Source organism: Alosa pseudoharengus, unplaced genomic scaffold, assembly GCF_046254945.1.
Source record: "Alosa pseudoharengus isolate Yale_2024_CS ecotype anadromous, Long Island Sound unplaced genomic scaffold, YU_APseudo_1.1 YU_APseudo_1.1_scf_8, whole genome shotgun sequence".
In the NCBI taxonomy this organism is placed as follows: Eukaryota; Metazoa; Chordata; class Actinopteri; order Clupeiformes; family Clupeidae; genus Alosa; species Alosa pseudoharengus.
Genome location: NW_027468870.1, coordinates 7281738 through 7300649, shown reverse-complemented (window position 1 = coordinate 7300649; position 18912 = coordinate 7281738). Strand labels below are relative to the sequence as shown.

Sequence of the window (18912 nt, the reverse complement as noted above, 5' to 3'; positions counted from 1 at the left end):
ATACTGTAGCCTGCCCCCCACAATAAGCGAATATCTCACATGTTTGAACTTTAAGTCTCATTTACAATTGTGGCTCATGGAAAATCAAAGCTGTACTCACTTTTAAGTGCCTCACACTGAACTATCTGTCCTTTTATATCTTGTCTTGACTGTAGCTGTTAGTCTTTTTCTTGTCCTTTAATTGAATATGAGGGTCTTTGTTATCTGCCTATAAAGACAACAGATGAAAACTAGCTATGTGCTAATTCTGATTCTTCAATTTACTAAACTGACATACCAGTATGTTCTGCTACTCAATATGTTTGTGTGGGAACTTAAATTTAAAGCATGGTCCGCAAGCAAAAAAGCCTACTGCTGATTACTGTTGATTCTGTATTGAACCTTACGTCCTGTACGAATACTTGTACCTTTACACCCAGAGTTATGCCTATTTCCAGTGTCATGTAATGATTTGCTGTTGCTGGTTGGGTGTTAGCTGTCCTTTACTGCTGTATCATAATTAACATTTACATTGGTCTCTATATCTGCAACAACAGGCCAAACCTTAGACTTCAGAGATGTTTTCCTCAAATAGAAAGTAGTGAATTTGATCTTGATCATGTTTTGGAGACAGTATCTACAGTCTGCTTGAATAATAATAATAATAATAATTTTTTTTTTTTACAAAAAACACACAGATGTCATGTTTTTGATGACAGCATAGATAATCCATTTAGAATTTGTTTTATTCAGGTATGTACACGTGTGTTCAGGACACTGAGCTGAAATTCATTCAACATCTGAAATCCAAATGAAATATGGGACCAATGAAAACAACATTTTTAGACACCTTAAATACATAAAAATTAATTACGTAATGCCCTCGTTATCTTAATTTTTTTCCAAGGTATAATAACTTAATTGATAGAATGTGAAACTTTAGGACCACTGATTCAAAATCACAGAGAATAGTTGGCCATAAGAACAGTCAGCAGACAGAGAAATCCAATCACAATGAGTGTCCCTGTATGACATCAGAAATTTGTTGGGACCGTTTCATCGCTTTTGAGGCCCTTGTGAAATAATGGGGAAAAAAAACAAACATTCAAATGAAAAAGCTCACATATTAAAATGTTGATCGTCAAATGTTGCATCACACAACATAAATTATTACAAAACGCTGCACCATTCAGATAAGGAATGTTCAAGGAAATGTCAAATGACTCATTAAAACACAATGTGTTATAAACAGAATTACAACAAAAAGGTAAAATGAAGAAGCAGGTTAAAAAATTAATACAAATAGAATGGCACAAACACCAATACTTCAACACACGAACAACACATTAATTACTTACTTAATTACTAACAGCTACTGTTCGTCGGAGAGGCAGAACTGTGAGCACTTCACTGACAGACCTACAGCTTACTGGGGTTCCATGACAGACCTACAGCTTACTGGGGTTCCATGACAGACCCACAGCTTACTGGGGTTCCATGACAGACCCACAGCTTACTGGGGTTCTATGACAGACCTACAGCTTACTGGGGTTCCATGACAGACCTACAGCTTCGTGGGGTTCCGTTTGGGGTTGGGGTTGAGGGAGGGAATACTTCAACTACAGTGCATATATGCACGCAACATGATAGCAAGAGGATCAGGAGGACAGCAAAATCCACAACATGAGGCGGCAGCGTGGGGTGGAGAGAGAAGCTCAGAAACCCGAGGGAGTGAGGACGTTCATGTCGCGGTGCTTGAGCTTGTGAGGCCGGGTCATCTGCCTCTTGCCGTCCATGGTGGGGATCTCCATCTTGGGAGCTTTGGCAGGGTCTTCTGCCAGCCGAGTGGCCTGAGCCTTCATCACCTCCATAGGGGTCGGCTTCTGGGCTCCTTTGTAGGACTGCAATGCGAACCCCGCTGGGTGGGCTACAGAGACAAGGAAGTGGTCAATCAAAATATATATATATAGTATACAGTACCCTTCAGAATATATATATATATATATATACTATATATATATATATATATATATATATATATATATATATTCTGGAGGGTACTGTATAATATAGTATACAGTGCCCTCCAGAATATATATATATATATATATATATATATAGTATACAGTACCCTCCAGAATTTTTGCCACCTTTGGTAATGTTGACTAAAAACAGGCATAAAAAATAATCTTTTGATGATTCATTGTACTCTCACAATGAAAACAACAAGTAAAAATCCACCCTTGAAGGGAAGAAAATGTATTCTGAGTGGTTCCATGCTGGTGGAATGAGTTGCCCAGTGCTCTCCGTTCCTGTGGTAGTTTTGGGTCGTTTAAGAGGGGTCTAAAGACATTCCTGTTCAACATGCACTTAGTTCTTTAAGCGCTTCTTATGCGTTATGGTTTGTATAATTTTGTTATACTGTTTTTACTGATTAATTTGACATTATTGTTTATTATTGATATTCTAAATATACTGAAATAGCAGAGGAGGCAGCTAAGCAGATCTGCTATTGGCTTGCTGTCTGAATTGGGCATTTGTGGTCGAAGTCTAAGGCAGGTGGTTAGTAACATGTCCTTAGCAGCAGAACGGGCAAGCGAATGGTTGTGGGTAAGGAGAAGTTACCCTTCCTGGGGCGCAAGCTAAGGTAAGCTAACTGGCTCATTTGTTTTGGTCGTGGGTAAGGAGAAGTTACCCTTCCTGGGGCGCAAGCTAAGGTAAGCTAACTGGCTCATTTGTTTTGGTGGTGGGTAAGGAGAAGTTACCCTTCCTGGGGCGCAAGCTAAGGTAAGCTAACTGGCTCATTTGTTTTGTGTTTGTGATGGACTGTGCCTAGGTTGATGGTACTTGGCTAAGGTTCTTTATGGTTTATGGTTCAGTCCACATCAACGGGACGGACCGACCTAGCCAACTTAGACCATGCCTAGGTTGGTTAAGGGTATTTGGATGCTTGTTGTGGTAATATGGGGCAGCATGGGGCGTAAGCTAACTGCTAACTGCTGGCTAATTTGTTTTGTGTTTGGGATGGGGCCTAAGATAATGGGCTAAGCTAACTGGCTAATTTGTTTTGTGTTTGTGATGGGCTGTGCCTAGGGTGATGGTACTTGGCTAAGGTTCTTTATGGTTTATGGTTTAGTCCACATCAACGGGACGGACCGACCTAGCCAACTTAGACCATGCCTGGGCTGGTTAAGAGTATTTTGGGTATTGGATATTTCAATGTGGTAATATGGTGGCAGCATGGAGGGGAGTGTCTCCAGGACGCTGGTTTCACTGTTAAGCCTTCATGAGGTGTCGTGGGCCTAACTTAACGAAACATCGGTGAATGAGGGTGCCCACTTGATAACCCCAATGACATGCCGCATACTATATAGGCTACTGCTGTTGGATAGGCCATTTGCATTGTGCTTGTGACCATTTGTTAGCAGATTTGTGGGTAGTGTGCTTTTTAAAGTTAAACTTGAGCAGGGGCTTCTGAATGTGTTTTTACCTTGGATTTTGGCACAAGGGATTTTAACATCTAATCCTGTGTATTAATGTAATTCTCCTTAATATAGTCTTACCATGTCATTGTTTTTTATATTTGATTGAATGGACATTATTGTTTATTATTGCTTTTCTCCTCATTTTCATTGCTTATTTTATTAAGCTATTTATTGAATTGACATTGTTTATTATTGCCATTCTCCTTATTATAGTTTGACCAACATTCTAATCTGTTCCATGTTATATTTTAAATATTATGTTGTTTTTGTATTTGTGTGTCGCTTTGGACAAATGCGTCTGCAAAGTCCCATAACCATCACCAAAAAAGAAAATCTCATAAAGAAATAAATATTTTTAACGAAAACACGTTGCTTACAATTATTGGCACCCCTAGAAAATCTGAAGCATTTCCCCATCGAATTTCAACTTTGTTAAGTTAATCAGAGTGTCTGTGAACTTTCAGAGGTAGTTAATTACTTTGTTTTTCACTAAGGTATGAAAATAAAGTGACACAGAGGCTAAATTCTCTTGTCATTTTCAAAACATCAGAAAGACAAGAGAATACACTACATTGAAATAAAAAGAAACTGTGTTGACATTTGTAAGTCAGTGAATGCCTATAAATAAATGCCTACTAGGTACTTTGTTGAAAATGCCTATATTTACAGTTAAAACAATGATTAAAAGGTTCTAATCAACTGGAAATGTACAAATATGCTTGGACAAAGACCCATGGTTATCTCGCCCCCACGTACAGTATGGAGGATGGTAAGATAGGCAAAAAATTCCATAAGGACCACTATTGGAGAGTTACAGACAAAGGTGTCATCTTGGGGTCACCAAGTTCCCCAAACAATCTTCAAAAGTGACCTCACTGCTAATAGCTTTTTTAGACGGCATGCTAGGTAAACGCCTGTCCAGTCATTTAATTACCAATGTAAATGGCAGGAGTTACCGAATGGTACAGTGACTTTGTCTGTAAGTGTGGTCTATGTAAGGGATAATGTATAGAACGCCGGTCATTATTGGGAAAATAAGTCCCGACAGGGCTAACCGGACCCCGACGCGCAGTGGAGGGGTCTTGTTCCGCCCTGAAGGGACTTATTTTCCCAATAATGACCGGCGTTCTATACATTATCCCGCTTATTACACGGCTACTTGCCAAAACGAAACAATAAACTCCCCACGATGTGACTCTTTGTGAAATAGAAGCACAAAGCCCATTTGACAGCGGTCTGTTATACTTAGCCGAATGTTGGGAAGGCCCATTCAAGTGAATGGAGCATTCTTCAGCATTATGAAGAGCCGTGTAATAATGTCAGATGACATGAAAATTCTGCTCTTTGGCTAGGAACACTTTAGGTGTGTTTGGCGTACATAGAAGAATGACTATACTGAAAAGAACCCCATACTTAATGAGAATTATGGTGGAGAGGCTGTGCTATTGTGGGGCTGTTTTTATTCCCAAAGGCCTTGGGAATCTAATTAAGGTGCATGGTATCACGAACAACATGAAAAACCAGAAAATTTTTAAAGGAAATCTGTCAATCTCTGCCAAGATACTAAACGTTGGTCATGATTGGATCATTCATCAGGTCAATGAACCACAACAAACGTCCAGATCCAAACAAATATGGGTTACTGAACGCAAAATAAAGCTTCGGCCATTGCCATCTCAGTCCCCTTACCTGATTTAAACTCAGAAAAACAGTGGGGTGAGTCAAAGAGGAGAATGCACAAGTGTGCTGTGGACCTAGGAATCTGGACGAGGAGGATTTTGTAAAGACCAACAGTCTTAAATATCTTGCTTTGTATTCTCCAACTCTATGGGGGTTCATAGGTGAATATTACAAGCTGTTTTATTGGAAAAGGGAGGCTTAAGAAGGTATTATCAGAAGGGGTGCCAATAATTGTGAGCAATGTGTTTTTGTTAAAAATATTTATTTCTTTATGATATTTTCTTTTTTCTCAAAAGAAATTTGCTTCCCTTCAAGGTTGGATTTCCTATATGTTTTCATTGTGAGATTACAATAAATCACCAACAGATTATTTTTTATACCACATTTTAGTCAACTTTAGCATGGGGTGCCAATAATTCTGGAGTATATATATACTCTTTTGATTTGGTCTCTGCATTTATCCCAATCCATGAATTAGTGAAACACACTCAGCACACAGTGAACACACAGTGAGGTGAAGCACACACTAATCCCGACGCAGTGAGCTGCCTGCTACAGCGGTGCTCAGGGAGCAGTGAGGGGTTAGGTGCATTCAGCCGTTCCTACTGGTCGGGGTTCGAACCGGCAACCCTCCGGTTACAAGTCCGAAGCGCTAACCAGTGGGCCGCGGCTGCCCCCAAATTATACAGGACATGTTACAAAGCACCATCTAGGTAAAGCGTCTGCTGTGCTCACCAAATATGGTCACAGGAATCTCCTAAATGGTAATCACCACAACAAAGGAAAGGTCTATGTCCTGGTGTCATAAATGATGGCCAATCAATTGTAGAATGAGAATGAATAGCTCTATGAGAACCATCTCAGTGAAAGGATCACAGAGACTTAATTATCATCCTGAACAGTAACAAGGAAACCTGTTATTTGCATTACAAGCCTGGGTCATTTGCAGTGATGACAAGGCCAGGGACACCCCATTTCCTCTGTGACCACACCAGCACTTTCCATAAATAACATTGAATGTTGTTATACTACTGCAAATAGTGCAATTACTGCTAGTGCTACTGCTACTAATCAATCATTTAGAATCAACCACATTAACTAAGACAACAGGTCAAGCTGTTACCAGTTACTTAGATTTAATTACTTTTGTATAATAGAGATGTCTACATTCCTTTTCTCAGACACTTTACCATAAGACAAGGGAAACTGTCCAAAAATCCCTGTTGATGTGTGCTGACCATATAAGGATAATGAATGAACTGAATTAAATTTGAAAAGAATGAGCGAGAACTGAGCGAGACTGAAAGCAAGCGAGAAAGAGAGAGAGACTGAAAGCAAGAGCTGTTGGATGAGGGAGCTGGACGGTCACATCAGCCTTCCTTACCTGCACTGGTGGGCTCTGCGCTGGGGTCTATGGTGGGCTTCTGCGCAGGAAGGCGAGGTCCAAAGAAGGTCCAGCGTTCCACAGCCCCTCCTTCGCCAGCTCCCAAATCAACACTAGAGCTGGAGGAGCTGGTGCTGAGATCAGAGCTGGTGATGGACGCTGCAGAACCCTGACTGCTGAACCAGCTCCTGGGACACACACACACACACACACACACACACACACACACACACACACACACACACACACACACACACACACACACACACACACACACACACACACACACACACACACACACACACACACACACACACACACACACACACACACACAAACACACACACAAACACAAACACACACACACACACACACACACACACACACACACACACACACACACACACACACACACACACACACACACACACACACACACACACACACACACACAAGCACACACACACACTACATATTTTGTCCTCTCATGTCATGCTAAACATTCAGCCTGTGTTGCATGGCACATGAAGCTCTGTACCTGCGCTTCTGTTTGGGGGAGGATTGTGGAGTGGTGGTTGGAGTAGACTGAGCAGATGGTTGGTTGTCCTCTTTAAGGTCAGTACTCTGCATGTGCATCTTCTACAAGACAAACAGCCAGAAAGGACAGAAATGTCAGAGTTGTACTCAATTTTTACCTATGTATGTAACCACACAATCTAACCTAAACTTCAGAATACATATCACTCTATTTTGAGTCTCAGATTAAATATACATAAAACAATACATATTGTGATGGGTATACCATACGTTCTTTATCCCTTATTACTGAAGGATTTTAAATTTGGATCAACATATGAATGCCACATACTCACACTGAGCAGCTGAAATCATGAACAAAGGGTGGGTAGACAACTCACGTGTATTGAATCAGCCATGCGGTGATAGTGGGTCTCATCTACCAGACCTTTGTGAGGGCTGTAGCCTGCGTCAGTCAGACCAGCCTGCTTCTCAAACCTGTGGATGTTCTCCTGCGTCTGCTCTGAAAGACCAGATGTACGACTTTAGTCTCATAACTTGAAATCAATGTCTCTGTTATTCATAGTCCTAAAATTGAATTCTCATAAAGTTGGGTAAAAAAAGTATTTCATAATGACGACCACCACCGCATATTCCATGGAAGTGTTACAAATGAATGTGATGTTAAACTGTGCCGAGTTCATGTGAGTGTCTCGTCTTACTGGTAATAAGGGAGCTCATGAGGACAGAGGAGGCTTTGGCCTTCACCACTGGAACCAGAGGTCTGGCAGACTCCACATCAACAGAGGGCGTATGCGTCAGCTCACTTCCTGTTTCATCCTCCTAAATGGGGGGAAAGGAAACATTGTTACTACAAGCATACAAATCACTACAACTATAGATCAAAGGCTATGTTCAAACTGCATTCAATTTTTGTTTATTTTTGTTTATATGTCTAAGCTCCGGAATTGTCTATCCACAGTGTTATTTGTAAACAAGCATACCACATCTGCATGGTGGTGTTCAAGACATGTAAATCAACTTGGTGAATTGAGTTGGCCATATGGAAACAGCTGGCAGTATGAGAATCTGGCTGTTTAATTTTGCCTTCAATTAAACAACTGTTCAGAGTGATGTCATGTTATTTCAGGTTTTGGGCTTTTTTTTAATCATTAGCCTCTGATGAAGGGCATAGCTTTGTCAGTGAAACAGTGCCTAGTAGGGTCAAGGTACAAATAAATAAGAGTTTCTGAAAGCCATCCTTTCTATGGCCAGGCTGAAAGACCTCTCCAGATGTCCAATTAGAACCACATTTCAAACCGCATCATCTGGAATGATGGCCAGATCAACTTTCCAAAATTTTGCAAGGCAAGCATCATAAAAATCAATCAGTTTTTAATTGGATATGCAAATAACTCAAAACTCAGCTGCCAAAGTGAACATAGCCAAAGATTACTCGCACTAAATCCCACATGATCAAATGCAGGAAAATTAATTTCCTTACTAAAGAAAATTAGATGTGGATATCTTCTTTGAGCAACATCTCACATAATTCTGACAAATATAGCTTTTAGTGAATGTACAGATGGAATTGGACCAACTTCAGCGAGTCGCTGGAATTTGCGGTCAGGAATGACGGGCCTCTTCCACAGGTTGCTGATGTTGATGTCCGAGGGGAGAGGGGAAATGGGCCCCTCCAGGCTCTCGTCGTAGCTCATCGCACGGCGGGCCATGCCCCTGGGGATGGACATCCCTCCCAACATGCCATCGGAGGGTCCCCCTTCCAGGGCTGGGGGGGGGGGGGGGGGGTACAAAAATGACATTTATGAATATAACCATCAACCCTGGATGTTCTTGAAAAAAAAAAAAGCTATTCTCTCAGATTCTTATGTCAACGGGGCAACCGTGGCCTACTGGTTAGTGCTTCGGACTTGTTACCGGAGGGTTGCCGGTTCGAACCCTGACCAGTAGGCATGGCTGAAGTGCCCTTCACTGCTCCCCGAGCGCTACTGTTGATGCAGGCAGCTCACTGCGCCGGGATTAGTGTGTGCTTCACCTTACTGTGTGTTCACGGTGTGCTGAGTGTGTTTCACTAATTCACGGATTGGGATAAATGCAGGGACCAAAAGAGTATGTATTATATATACTTATTATCAAAACACTGCCCATACCTCTTGTGGAAAAGGTACACACAAGACAAAGTCGAAACATTAACCGTTCAACACATGCAAGGCTGGTTAGTCACTGAAACAGAGTACTGTTTTCAATGTTTAACTGCTACATCAGAGAGGCTTGTACTGTTTACAGTATTTGGACAAAAACTAGACAGAATATGAAAAGTTTTACAGAACTGCCCCAAATACACTGGTTGCAGTACATTTTACTAATAACAAAAAATAGTATTCATGCATGCCATACCATCCTTTTGTGGATAGAATGAAACAAAGGTAAGTCAGGTTATTAAAATGACAAATTAGTTTTAAAACAATTCTGCTTTAATTAGCATGAGTATTGTTATTAGCACACCAAGGATGGCAGCAGGAGCTTTACAGCATGGAATGCAGATTTGATTTTACAAATTGAAAAAAAAAAGGATCAAGGAGTTATAGGGACAAGCTTTGATCATCATTAAATGAGTACAACTAGCATGTCACAAACTATGGTAAACAATAAATTAATATAATATATCTGCCAAATCCCATAACCATAACCTTGAGTCATACAGTCTAACCGGTCCAACCGTGGCCGTGCCTACCTGGAAAGTCATTTGATCTTGATACCATTGTTTCAGTTGTGAAGAAATGCAATAGGCAGCTGAGACTGAAGTTGGTCAATCAGTAGGACCAACCTGTTGAATCAGTTACATCAAAATTAACATGATACATACACAACAAATCACTCAAACAATGCTCACTAAATATGATGATACATTTATATCTGGCATAATATTATTGTGTTCAATCCACACACATATTCCTTCATAAAATGGTAACACCTAGTCCCCAATGAAAGGGTTATGTAGTCATTAAGAAGTCATTTTGACCAGATTTCTGTCTGGAAACAATCACAAGATGTACTGACTGTAAACTGGTCTAAGTCATTCTACCGGGATGTTCTATGATGCAAGCTGTGTGAATGAAAATGTCAAAGCCCTAAAACCTCCCAATTCCAAATTAGATTACTGTTCATGTTTTGCAAATCCTGGATATTCTATCCTTTCAAGCCAACAGAGATGTGCAAACCTGCTCTTGTCTGAACTCTAAAAGGTAGCATAGTTTTTCTGGTCTTACCTTCTGTTGAATAACATTATTATAATATTATAATCAATTATTACTATATTATTATTTAACTACAAATAAAAAAAAACTTTAATAATGTTAAAATGCCAGTTTCAACCCCTGGCATTAATCGACTATAATTAAATGTGCCCCATCACTAAGGTCTACTGTACTGGCAACTGATGGATTTTTAAAAAAGTATTGATAGACAGTGTGCAGTGAAACAGGATGTGTGTGGACAGACAGGATAAGCAAATACACTCATAAGTTTAGTGTGCTGTGTTATGCATGTCTGGCATAACAAAGCTTACTGTGGAACTGTGAAACAATTCTTGAATTCAATTCAATGAACCAAACAGTACTGAAACGGGTCTCTACTACGAAGGTCGATAAGCAATCCAAAGGTCCTCCACATTTACCAGTTTGCTGGATGGTGTTCAAAATCCCTGATTCACTAACAGAGCACTTCACTTTACTTGTTATATCACCAGATAATGTTTAAAGGGTTTTGACTTTTGGAACCATTTTCTACCTTCACAATCACGATTTACACATCCTAAAATACTGCTTTCTAAAAAGAGATTCTTACTTAACCACAACTGAACAGCTTGAAAGAAAAACAGAATAAAACCTGTGTAACAGCAATATGAACATCTATGTAGTTGAATACCGTATCATGGTCAATGGTACATCCAAACACAGTTAACACGGGCTACACATGTGGAACAGAATTGATATAACTTCTTGTTATCTGCTTTCAGGCACCATGATACGTTTGACTGTGCACTATACTTACGGAGAGTAAGGCCAGGATGTAATTTCCACTGCTAAAGTACAGGAATTTCTTGCTGACTCACAGAGAGTGGGGGTTGCGCATGGAGCATTGTGGGAGATCAGGAGGAGCACTGGCTGAGGATGAGCTGGAAAAGAACCAAAAAGTACAGGGAAGGTGAGCCAGAGACCCAGCCAGTGTCACACAACACAAGAGAAGGACCTGCTCTCCTTATTTGATGAGATGATGTAACCTGCTACTAAGTCCTACCAAGCAGCTTGCACTAAGGTTCAAAGCAAAAATAGGATATTTAGGTCAAGCCAAATAGTTATTATACAATTCTATTCTAGTGACACATCTAAAACAATATGACAAATTTCTTTCATCATGATGATAAAGGAATGCCTTGTTTCAGATTAAAGAAATTGGGTGCCACCCACTACGTTTCAGTTTTTCATTCATTATTTTCTTGGATTTTGACATTTCCAGCACAGGCCACGCCGCTACCCAGCATGCTGCATATGCCCTGTAATGTGTGTAATGTGTCATGAATAAATGTTGGGAAATCAATGGCTTGGTGAGACTGCAACGTCAAGGTAATGTTAAATTAAGTTTATATTGCAGCGTTTATGTGTCACTAAGTAGAACCTAAAAAAAGACAACAGCCAATCCTGCGTCTTGACAAACGGGATCTGTGGACATCTCCACGGATTAAAGGCAGAAGAAAATGCTGTTACATAATACCTTCTGCTATGGCTGCACAACGTATGAAACAATATCTGTGATATCCATGAACAATACAAACAGTGTTCGAACGTTTAGAATAGGTCAAGAATATGCGTGCTAAAAAGTGCACCGTATTAGTCTAGTCTGATTTGAAGTGATAACATTAGGCCTACTGGCTTTCAGGCCAGCGATTCCAGCCAATGATAATGAATGGCGTTGATACAGCTGTTGCTGCGGCTAACAAAGCTAACAATGCACTTGCTTGCTAGGGTAGAATATCACTAGCATTACCCTCTAGCAGCAACTACGTTAGACGGCTAGACAAAACATACAGAAGAAACCATAATGATAACAAACTATGTCACTTTAAAACGATAGTGTACTACCAATGGTATCCAACGTTTTAAAACCGACTGAATAAAATCAGCTGATTAACAACGGTCAACAGTAGCCAGTTGGCCTGCTAGCGCTAGCAGATAAGCTATCTAATCTAGCAAAGGACACGAAGTAGTGCAAACAATCGACTATATCTTTACCTGATGTGGTCTTGTTGCTGCTCCACCTGCAAAGAGGTTAACAATCCTTCATGGTTGTCAAAGACACTTGTAACTGCGCGAAATGACAGTTTAGTTGAAAAGCCAGAAAAGATGACAACATCGTCTTTGCCATGTCTTCCCGTAAACACGGGCAAAAGGGGTGGCAGTAGTGAGTAACTTAGAACCGAGTCTGAGCTGTCAGTCAAAAAATGTAGCCTATCAATTTGTCGGAAACGCCTAATAGTTACAATGTAACAATCAACAATCCATATAACTTTGTATCTTTTCATGTAGCCTTTATTATGTTCGCCCAACGGCTATCGATCTAAATGGATAATTAGGGTCAAAGAAAATTATTTAAAGAAAATCAGAAGTATCAATATCAACTGGAGATTGCGATGTGTTGGTAGTTTGGTAGCGATTAAGATCACCCAGAGATTCCATTGGAAACAATCTGTTGTAAAACAGATGTTTATGCAGTTTAGTTCTCCATGAAGGGCTAGATAAGAAATCAATCATTCATTTTCTAAGTCAGATTTGTCAGGCAGTTTTAACATCTAGAAAACATATTGCCAATATATGCATGTCAAATAGGCCATAACATCAAAAGACTATTTCTGGTTTCTGAGGAGCATTGTAGTTTCACTGTGTAAAATGATGTTCTTCCATGAACGAGTTGTTCTAGCAGAGTAGGTATTGGCACAACAAGCACACACACCTTATCTTTGACTTACATGGAAATAATTCCTGCAAACGTCATGGGCATCATCTACTTGATCAAATAATTATATTATCAAGTGTAATGATCTGTTGCATTGCACTGTGTGTAACCATGTTCTTTTCTATGATATATCTGATGCAAATGTAAATAGAGTTGTAATCACACTATGACCACACCCAAGAAGATCTCAACAGGGACAAAATTAAGAGAACCGAGACATTGCTTTCTTGAAAGATGAAGAACAGTACAGGGCATGACAATACCATGCACTTCAGCAATACAAGTTGCAAGGTCAGGACAAAATGCTAATATTCTTCTTCGAATTGTAGTTGATAGGCGTTGACTGAGATTATGCCTTGTCATCAGTCCAACTACCAAGTAGCCTTCAAATGTTGTCTTTGTTGTCTTTACATGCATTGCATGAAGAATGAAAAGGTTTTACCTCAGCCTGTCTAACAATTCACTAACAATTCAAAACAACAACTAATTTCTTTCCAATAAGTCTTCATTGTCTATTATGATATGTTATAATATGACAGTGACGATAATGATAATGGGCTAATAAAGATCATAATCTTAATTAATCTAAATATTTAATATGGTATATATACTGTATATATGACTCCAAAATTAAACAGACTCAGTGCAGAAGCCTTCAATCCAAAGCAAAATCTCCCAATCAAAATAAATCATTAATGACTTCCTCTTTCTGCTGGCTTTTTATCCAAGAACTACCAGTCTGACTCTCTCCTATCTCTGAGATAAGAAATAAACATCACTGCACTGATATTTTATTCGTAGGCTGATAGCATATCAAGAGGCCTTACTGTAGTGGCAAATGGCTCTCAGTTGTGAACTGAACCACTGGACGTTGGCACTAGAGGGAGCTGCTGTACTCAGTTGGTAGCACTGACAACATGCTGCGTATATCTTAGCATTTAGCGGAAGGTCAGGGTCAATGCTTGCCATTTCAGGCTGGACTATTAACCAGATCGCCTGTAATTTACAATGCTTGTTTGTAACTGAAGATGCTATAGTTGTGGGAGATACCTGGAAGATATAATAACCACCCTCACAGGTGTGACTTTATTCTCACAATAAAATTTTATTCTGCATCATAGAACACAGAATATGGAATACATCGCAAAGGCATCTTACAAAACACTGCCTATACACTGTATTCACCTGAGACAAGCTGAAATTATTCTCATTTTTTGTTTGTTTGCTTGTTTAATATCATATAGGCTATTTGTAATTCCCAACAATATAAAACAATGGACAATCAAAACAAGCAATAAATACAATACCAACTTTTTGTAGAACTACAGAGTTGCTGTAAAATGCAATTGAACTCTAAACTCTGTACTTCAACTCTGAACTATGTATTCACAGGCACTGTTACAATGGCATCTAGTTTCAATTATAAGAGAAATCTAAATACCTAAAGTAACATAGAAGAGTAAACATTTTTAACTTGTCTTTATGATACATTTTGCAGTGTGCACAGTGTAAGTGTAGGTGTGTCATCCTGTTGAGATTTGTGTTTATGAGAGCTGCTGCAGGGCAGCTTCACTTCTCAACGAGAGCAGGCAGCATGCAGGCGTGGATCATGGCCTCCCGCCACGCGCTCCGGCACTCGGCAATCCAGTGTGACACCATGTTGTTTTTGTCCGTGCTGCTGCTGCTGCTGCTGCTGCCTCGGCTGCTGTTCCCTCTCCAGTCAGCAGGGGTGCTGTGGGGATTGCTGAGGGTTCCAACGAGGGCGAGGCTGGAGGTGCCGCGGTCGCCGCTCTGCTTCTTTTTGGTCAGTGGCGAGCGCTGCATCAGCGTGGCGGGAGGAGGAGCGGCGGCGACGGCGGTGCTGGTGCTGGTGGACGCGGACAGGCAGAGCTCGGGGCAGCTGCTCTTGCGCCGGGCGTCGGGGGGGACCGAGACACGTGGGAAGCTGCCACTGCGTGGCCTGCGCGCGGCCGGAGGGCCTCCTCCTCCTCTGCCCTCCAGCCCCTGCGGGCTCTCAGCACCCCCGTTACTGTAGAGGTACTCCAGCGGATCGGAGGTCACGCTGATGGGGCTCGGAGTGGAGCTGACGCTGGCTGGCTCAGCTGGACTACACCCATTCTCAACTGGCGCCTCTCCCTGTCTCTCCCTCTGTGTGGGCGTCGTAGAGACGGAGGACACGGGACACACTGCGTCTCTGCGTCTGAGTCTGTGAAGCCTTGGGCACGGTTTGGACATGTCCATGGGCGCCATGGACAGGATGTCCCAATCGGGTTCCCGCAAGGGGAAGGTGGGTCTGGCCAGCTGGCAGATTGAGAGCAGGTAGTCCTGCGTGGACAGAGACTGTTGTGGCTGGGCGCTGGGCGGAGTGTCCTGCGTGGGCAGAGACGGCTGTGGCTGGGTGCTGGGCGGTGTGTGCTGGCTGTTGGCCTGGTTCATGTCCTGCACCATCTCCTCATATCCCTCCCTGATGGTGGGCAATCCCCTCTTCACGAGGAGCCGAGATCTGGGCCGCATGACTGCTTGATGGCGAAGAGGATTGTTTGTGACGTACACACACACACACACACACACACACACACACACACACACACACACACACACATACACACACACACACACACACACACATACACACATACACACACACACACACACACACACACACACACACACACACACACACACACACACACACATCCATCCATCCATGTAGATCGTGCAGAACACACCCCCGCATGTAAACACCATGAAGAGACATTCACACATAAACAAAAAGAAGAAGCATCTTTAATTATTTGTAAACCACTAAACCATTTATCACCCACAATCTAACTGATTGATCGTCATTGCATTGGTTTCTAATAATTGTCTCCATGTTGTATCAAAGTAATTGCAGCAGCACAAAAACAATCAATGCAGGTAATATGAGAAATAGGTTACGGGAAAATATGCCTGAGCCTGTCTCCATGGCAACCGTCTTTCCCATTATACCTCGGAGTGTCGGAGTGTTCTCAGATTACAGCGCTATCACAGAACACTCGCACACAGCAAAAACACAGTCACAAATGCAGAATCAAGATATATATATATGTGCTTACACACACAGACACATCCACACACACACAGACACATCCACACACACACACACACACACACACATCCACACACACACACACACGCAGACACACACACAAACACATCCACACACACACACACACACAAACACATGACAAAATACAATCACAAATATTGACGTATATGCACAAGACAAGACATGCATATGCATACACATAAACACACACACACACACACACACACAAACACAAAGATACACACACACACACTCCATTATGAGGAGCAGTGTAAACAACCTCGCCTCCATTCCTCGATCCAACTTCCCACTCTAAAGATGAATATTTAGTTTTGTAACACATCTAAGATCTAACACTGTAAAAGTGTATTTCACAGCCACAGCAGACGCATAAACATTCACGTTACAGGTAAACTGAATTTTGGGGTCAGTCCTCAAATTGCAAAACTAGCATGCATTCAAATTGTTAAGAGATGTAAAAGCACAACAACAATACAATACATGCAATATATGCTGTACTTATGTATAAATGCACAATTGACTATAAACAGCATGCGCAGTCATCGTGCACTACTTGCACTCACAGCCTACGTTGTATACATACATTTGACACCAATATGCACTAACGCCAGTCTATGTTACAAATTATGCAAGGACCAGAGAATGGGTTTGTGCATGTCTAAATGCACTCAAACTAACCCCTAGGCATATGATATGATCTAACCCTTGCTGCGCTGCTGTGCCTGGTCCTTGTGCTGGATCTGTGATTAGCTCAAGGTTGTGTGCGTGCGTAGTGCTCGGCAAATGCCCCCACCTGCGCTGCGCTGGGCTGGGCTGCGCTGGGCTGCGCTGGGTGTCTGCTGCCAGAGAGAGCGAGGAGCGTCTGCCTCGGCTGCTGCTTCCTCTGCTGCCACACCAGAGTCTGCCCTTCACTCCAGTCTCCACACACCACTCAGGCTCTCTGGATGATGAAGATGAGGTCTCTCTCCAGTCCTCTCTCTCTCTATCCCTCTCCCTCTCTCTTTCTGTTTTTCTCTCTCTCTCTCCCTCCCTATCTTTTCTCTTTCTCTCTCTCCCTCTCTCTCTGTTTTTCTTTCTCTCTCCCTCCCTATCTGTTTTTTCTCTCTATCTCTGTGTTTTTCCTTCTCTTGCACACCTCTCTCTCTCTTTCTCTCACTCCTCCCTCATCCCTCCCTTGGTGCTAAAAATAGGACTCATATTCCCATCCCTGTGGCCGTGCACAATAATTTGCCGAGTGGGTTTCTGTTGGTGTGGAGAAAGGGAGCACTGCTTAATGGATGGATTAGAGAGAGAGAGAGAGAGAGAGAGAGAGATGAGAGGAGGTGAAGACACCATGAGGAGTGTGGGAGGTGAGGCAGTGGTAGGAAGAAGGGCAAGACAGAAGAGAAGAGGAGGAGGAGAGGATAAGGAAGGAGGGAGGGAGAGAGGAAAATGGCCACAACACTGTCAAATCGGACTTATGTTACTCTAACACAGCAACACGTCTCACTCAATTTATTTGGTCCCTCCATTTTATTTAGCTTTGCAGGACCAGCCAAATAGAGCCCAAGAATGCCCCTTCATCTTCATCCACAAGAAACAGTCAGACTGAGGATACAGAAGGTTGGAGAAACACACGTGTGAAATATTAAGTGTTCCTGCAAATAGAGAGGGAATGTTGTTAGTTCATTACCACTCTTCACACTTTGGGTAATGAATTGCAGGATACTCCTACATTGAGTTATACTCTCATGAGAGACATCAGAGAAGGCAGGGTAAAAATAAACACAGGTCAGATTATTAAGGCATAAGCACACACTTCAACAACTATTTAATTTAGCAACGTTATACCTTATAAACAATAACCTTGAAGATGTCTTTGATGTACAGTCTGTATTTTCATTATGAATGAGGACAAATAGTGGTGGTATGAGTAGGTAAATAATGAAATCATTGCCAGCAGGTTCTTTTGTCTTTGGACAGCTTCACCTCACTCCAGTGTCTGATGGAGGCTGTTTATGTCTCTCTTGGAGCATCCTGGGGTGTGTTTTGTGTTGTTGACGGCATGCTAATTAGACACCAAGGTGACCTTTCAATGTGTGATGTAGGGACAAGTAGGCCCACAGCTGATGAAAGAAAATTCAAATGGTCGCATGGTTGCACAGGGAAGCTTTACACATCATCCATTTACCCATTCGTGTAGCAGACGCACTGATTCTCTCTAGTGTTAGTAAGATAGTTAGACTTGTAGCTAAAGGAAGATAGTCTGACAGAGTTAAGTTGTAGTCTTACTAGCAGACATGGGCAGTATTTTAATTACTGTAGATGTATTTGAAATATGAATTTAATTAATTTAATATATATTTTGTCATTTGTATTTTGCAGGATTGGAAAAAATCAAATGTAGTTTGTAACAAAATACTTTGAAGGATTGTATTTAGAGTATTTCAAATACTTAAATACTTAAGAAAATTTTTTCATTTTTTCTCAAATAAGCAACATATTTTCATCACTCAGTTAAATATACTACCTATAACATGACAATAGGGTAGGCTTATCATAGTCCAGGAGCCGAAGGCCAGAATTTTGGTGATCTTGGTTTTTTCGGTTAAAGCTTTTTTCTTTGCTGTTTCTTGTTGCCTAGGGGTTACTCAATAAGAACAGGGAGGGTGCCCGGGGCTATCCCTTGGGCAATTCCCTATATTTAGATCCCAAGTTGACCTTAATAACGATTTGCCCATAAA

General features: G+C 41.5%; 2 protein-coding genes across 4 annotated transcripts; both read right to left on the bottom strand.

Annotated features, from left to right (window-relative positions):
* Positions 1-707: 707 nt before the first annotated feature.
* Positions 708-12508, bottom strand: kiaa1191 (KIAA1191 ortholog). Of its 2 annotated transcripts, none has more exons than XM_076273956.1 (9): positions 12357-12508; positions 11119-11242; positions 9800-9892; positions 8646-8833; positions 7767-7887; positions 7446-7567; positions 7067-7167; positions 6529-6716; positions 708-1906 (listed from the first exon to the last, which is right to left on the bottom strand). In XM_076273956.1, the coding sequence occupies exons 3-9, from the start codon at positions 9825-9827 to the stop codon at positions 1695-1697; spliced, it is 960 nt and encodes a 319-aa protein (XP_076130071.1). In that variant the 5' UTR covers positions 9828-9892; positions 11119-11242; positions 12357-12508; the 3' UTR covers positions 708-1694. The 2 variants fall into 2 exon arrangements, with proteins under 2 accessions (XP_076130071.1, XP_076130072.1); XM_076273957.1 differs by having other exon boundaries at positions 6529-6713.
* A 1681-nt stretch (positions 12509-14189) lies between these two features.
* LOC143111704 (uncharacterized) lies at positions 14190-17256 on the bottom strand. Of its 2 annotated transcripts, none has more exons than XM_076273958.1 (2): positions 16983-17256; positions 14190-15596 (listed from the first exon to the last, which is right to left on the bottom strand). In XM_076273958.1, exon 2 carries the CDS (start codon positions 15589-15591, stop codon positions 14647-14649), a length of 945 nt encoding a protein of 314 aa, XP_076130073.1. In that variant the 5' UTR covers positions 15592-15596; positions 16983-17256; the 3' UTR covers positions 14190-14646. The 2 variants fall into 2 exon arrangements, with proteins under 2 accessions (XP_076130073.1, XP_076130074.1); XM_076273959.1 differs by having other exon boundaries at positions 14190-15593.
* Positions 17257-18912: the final 1656 nt, after the last annotated feature.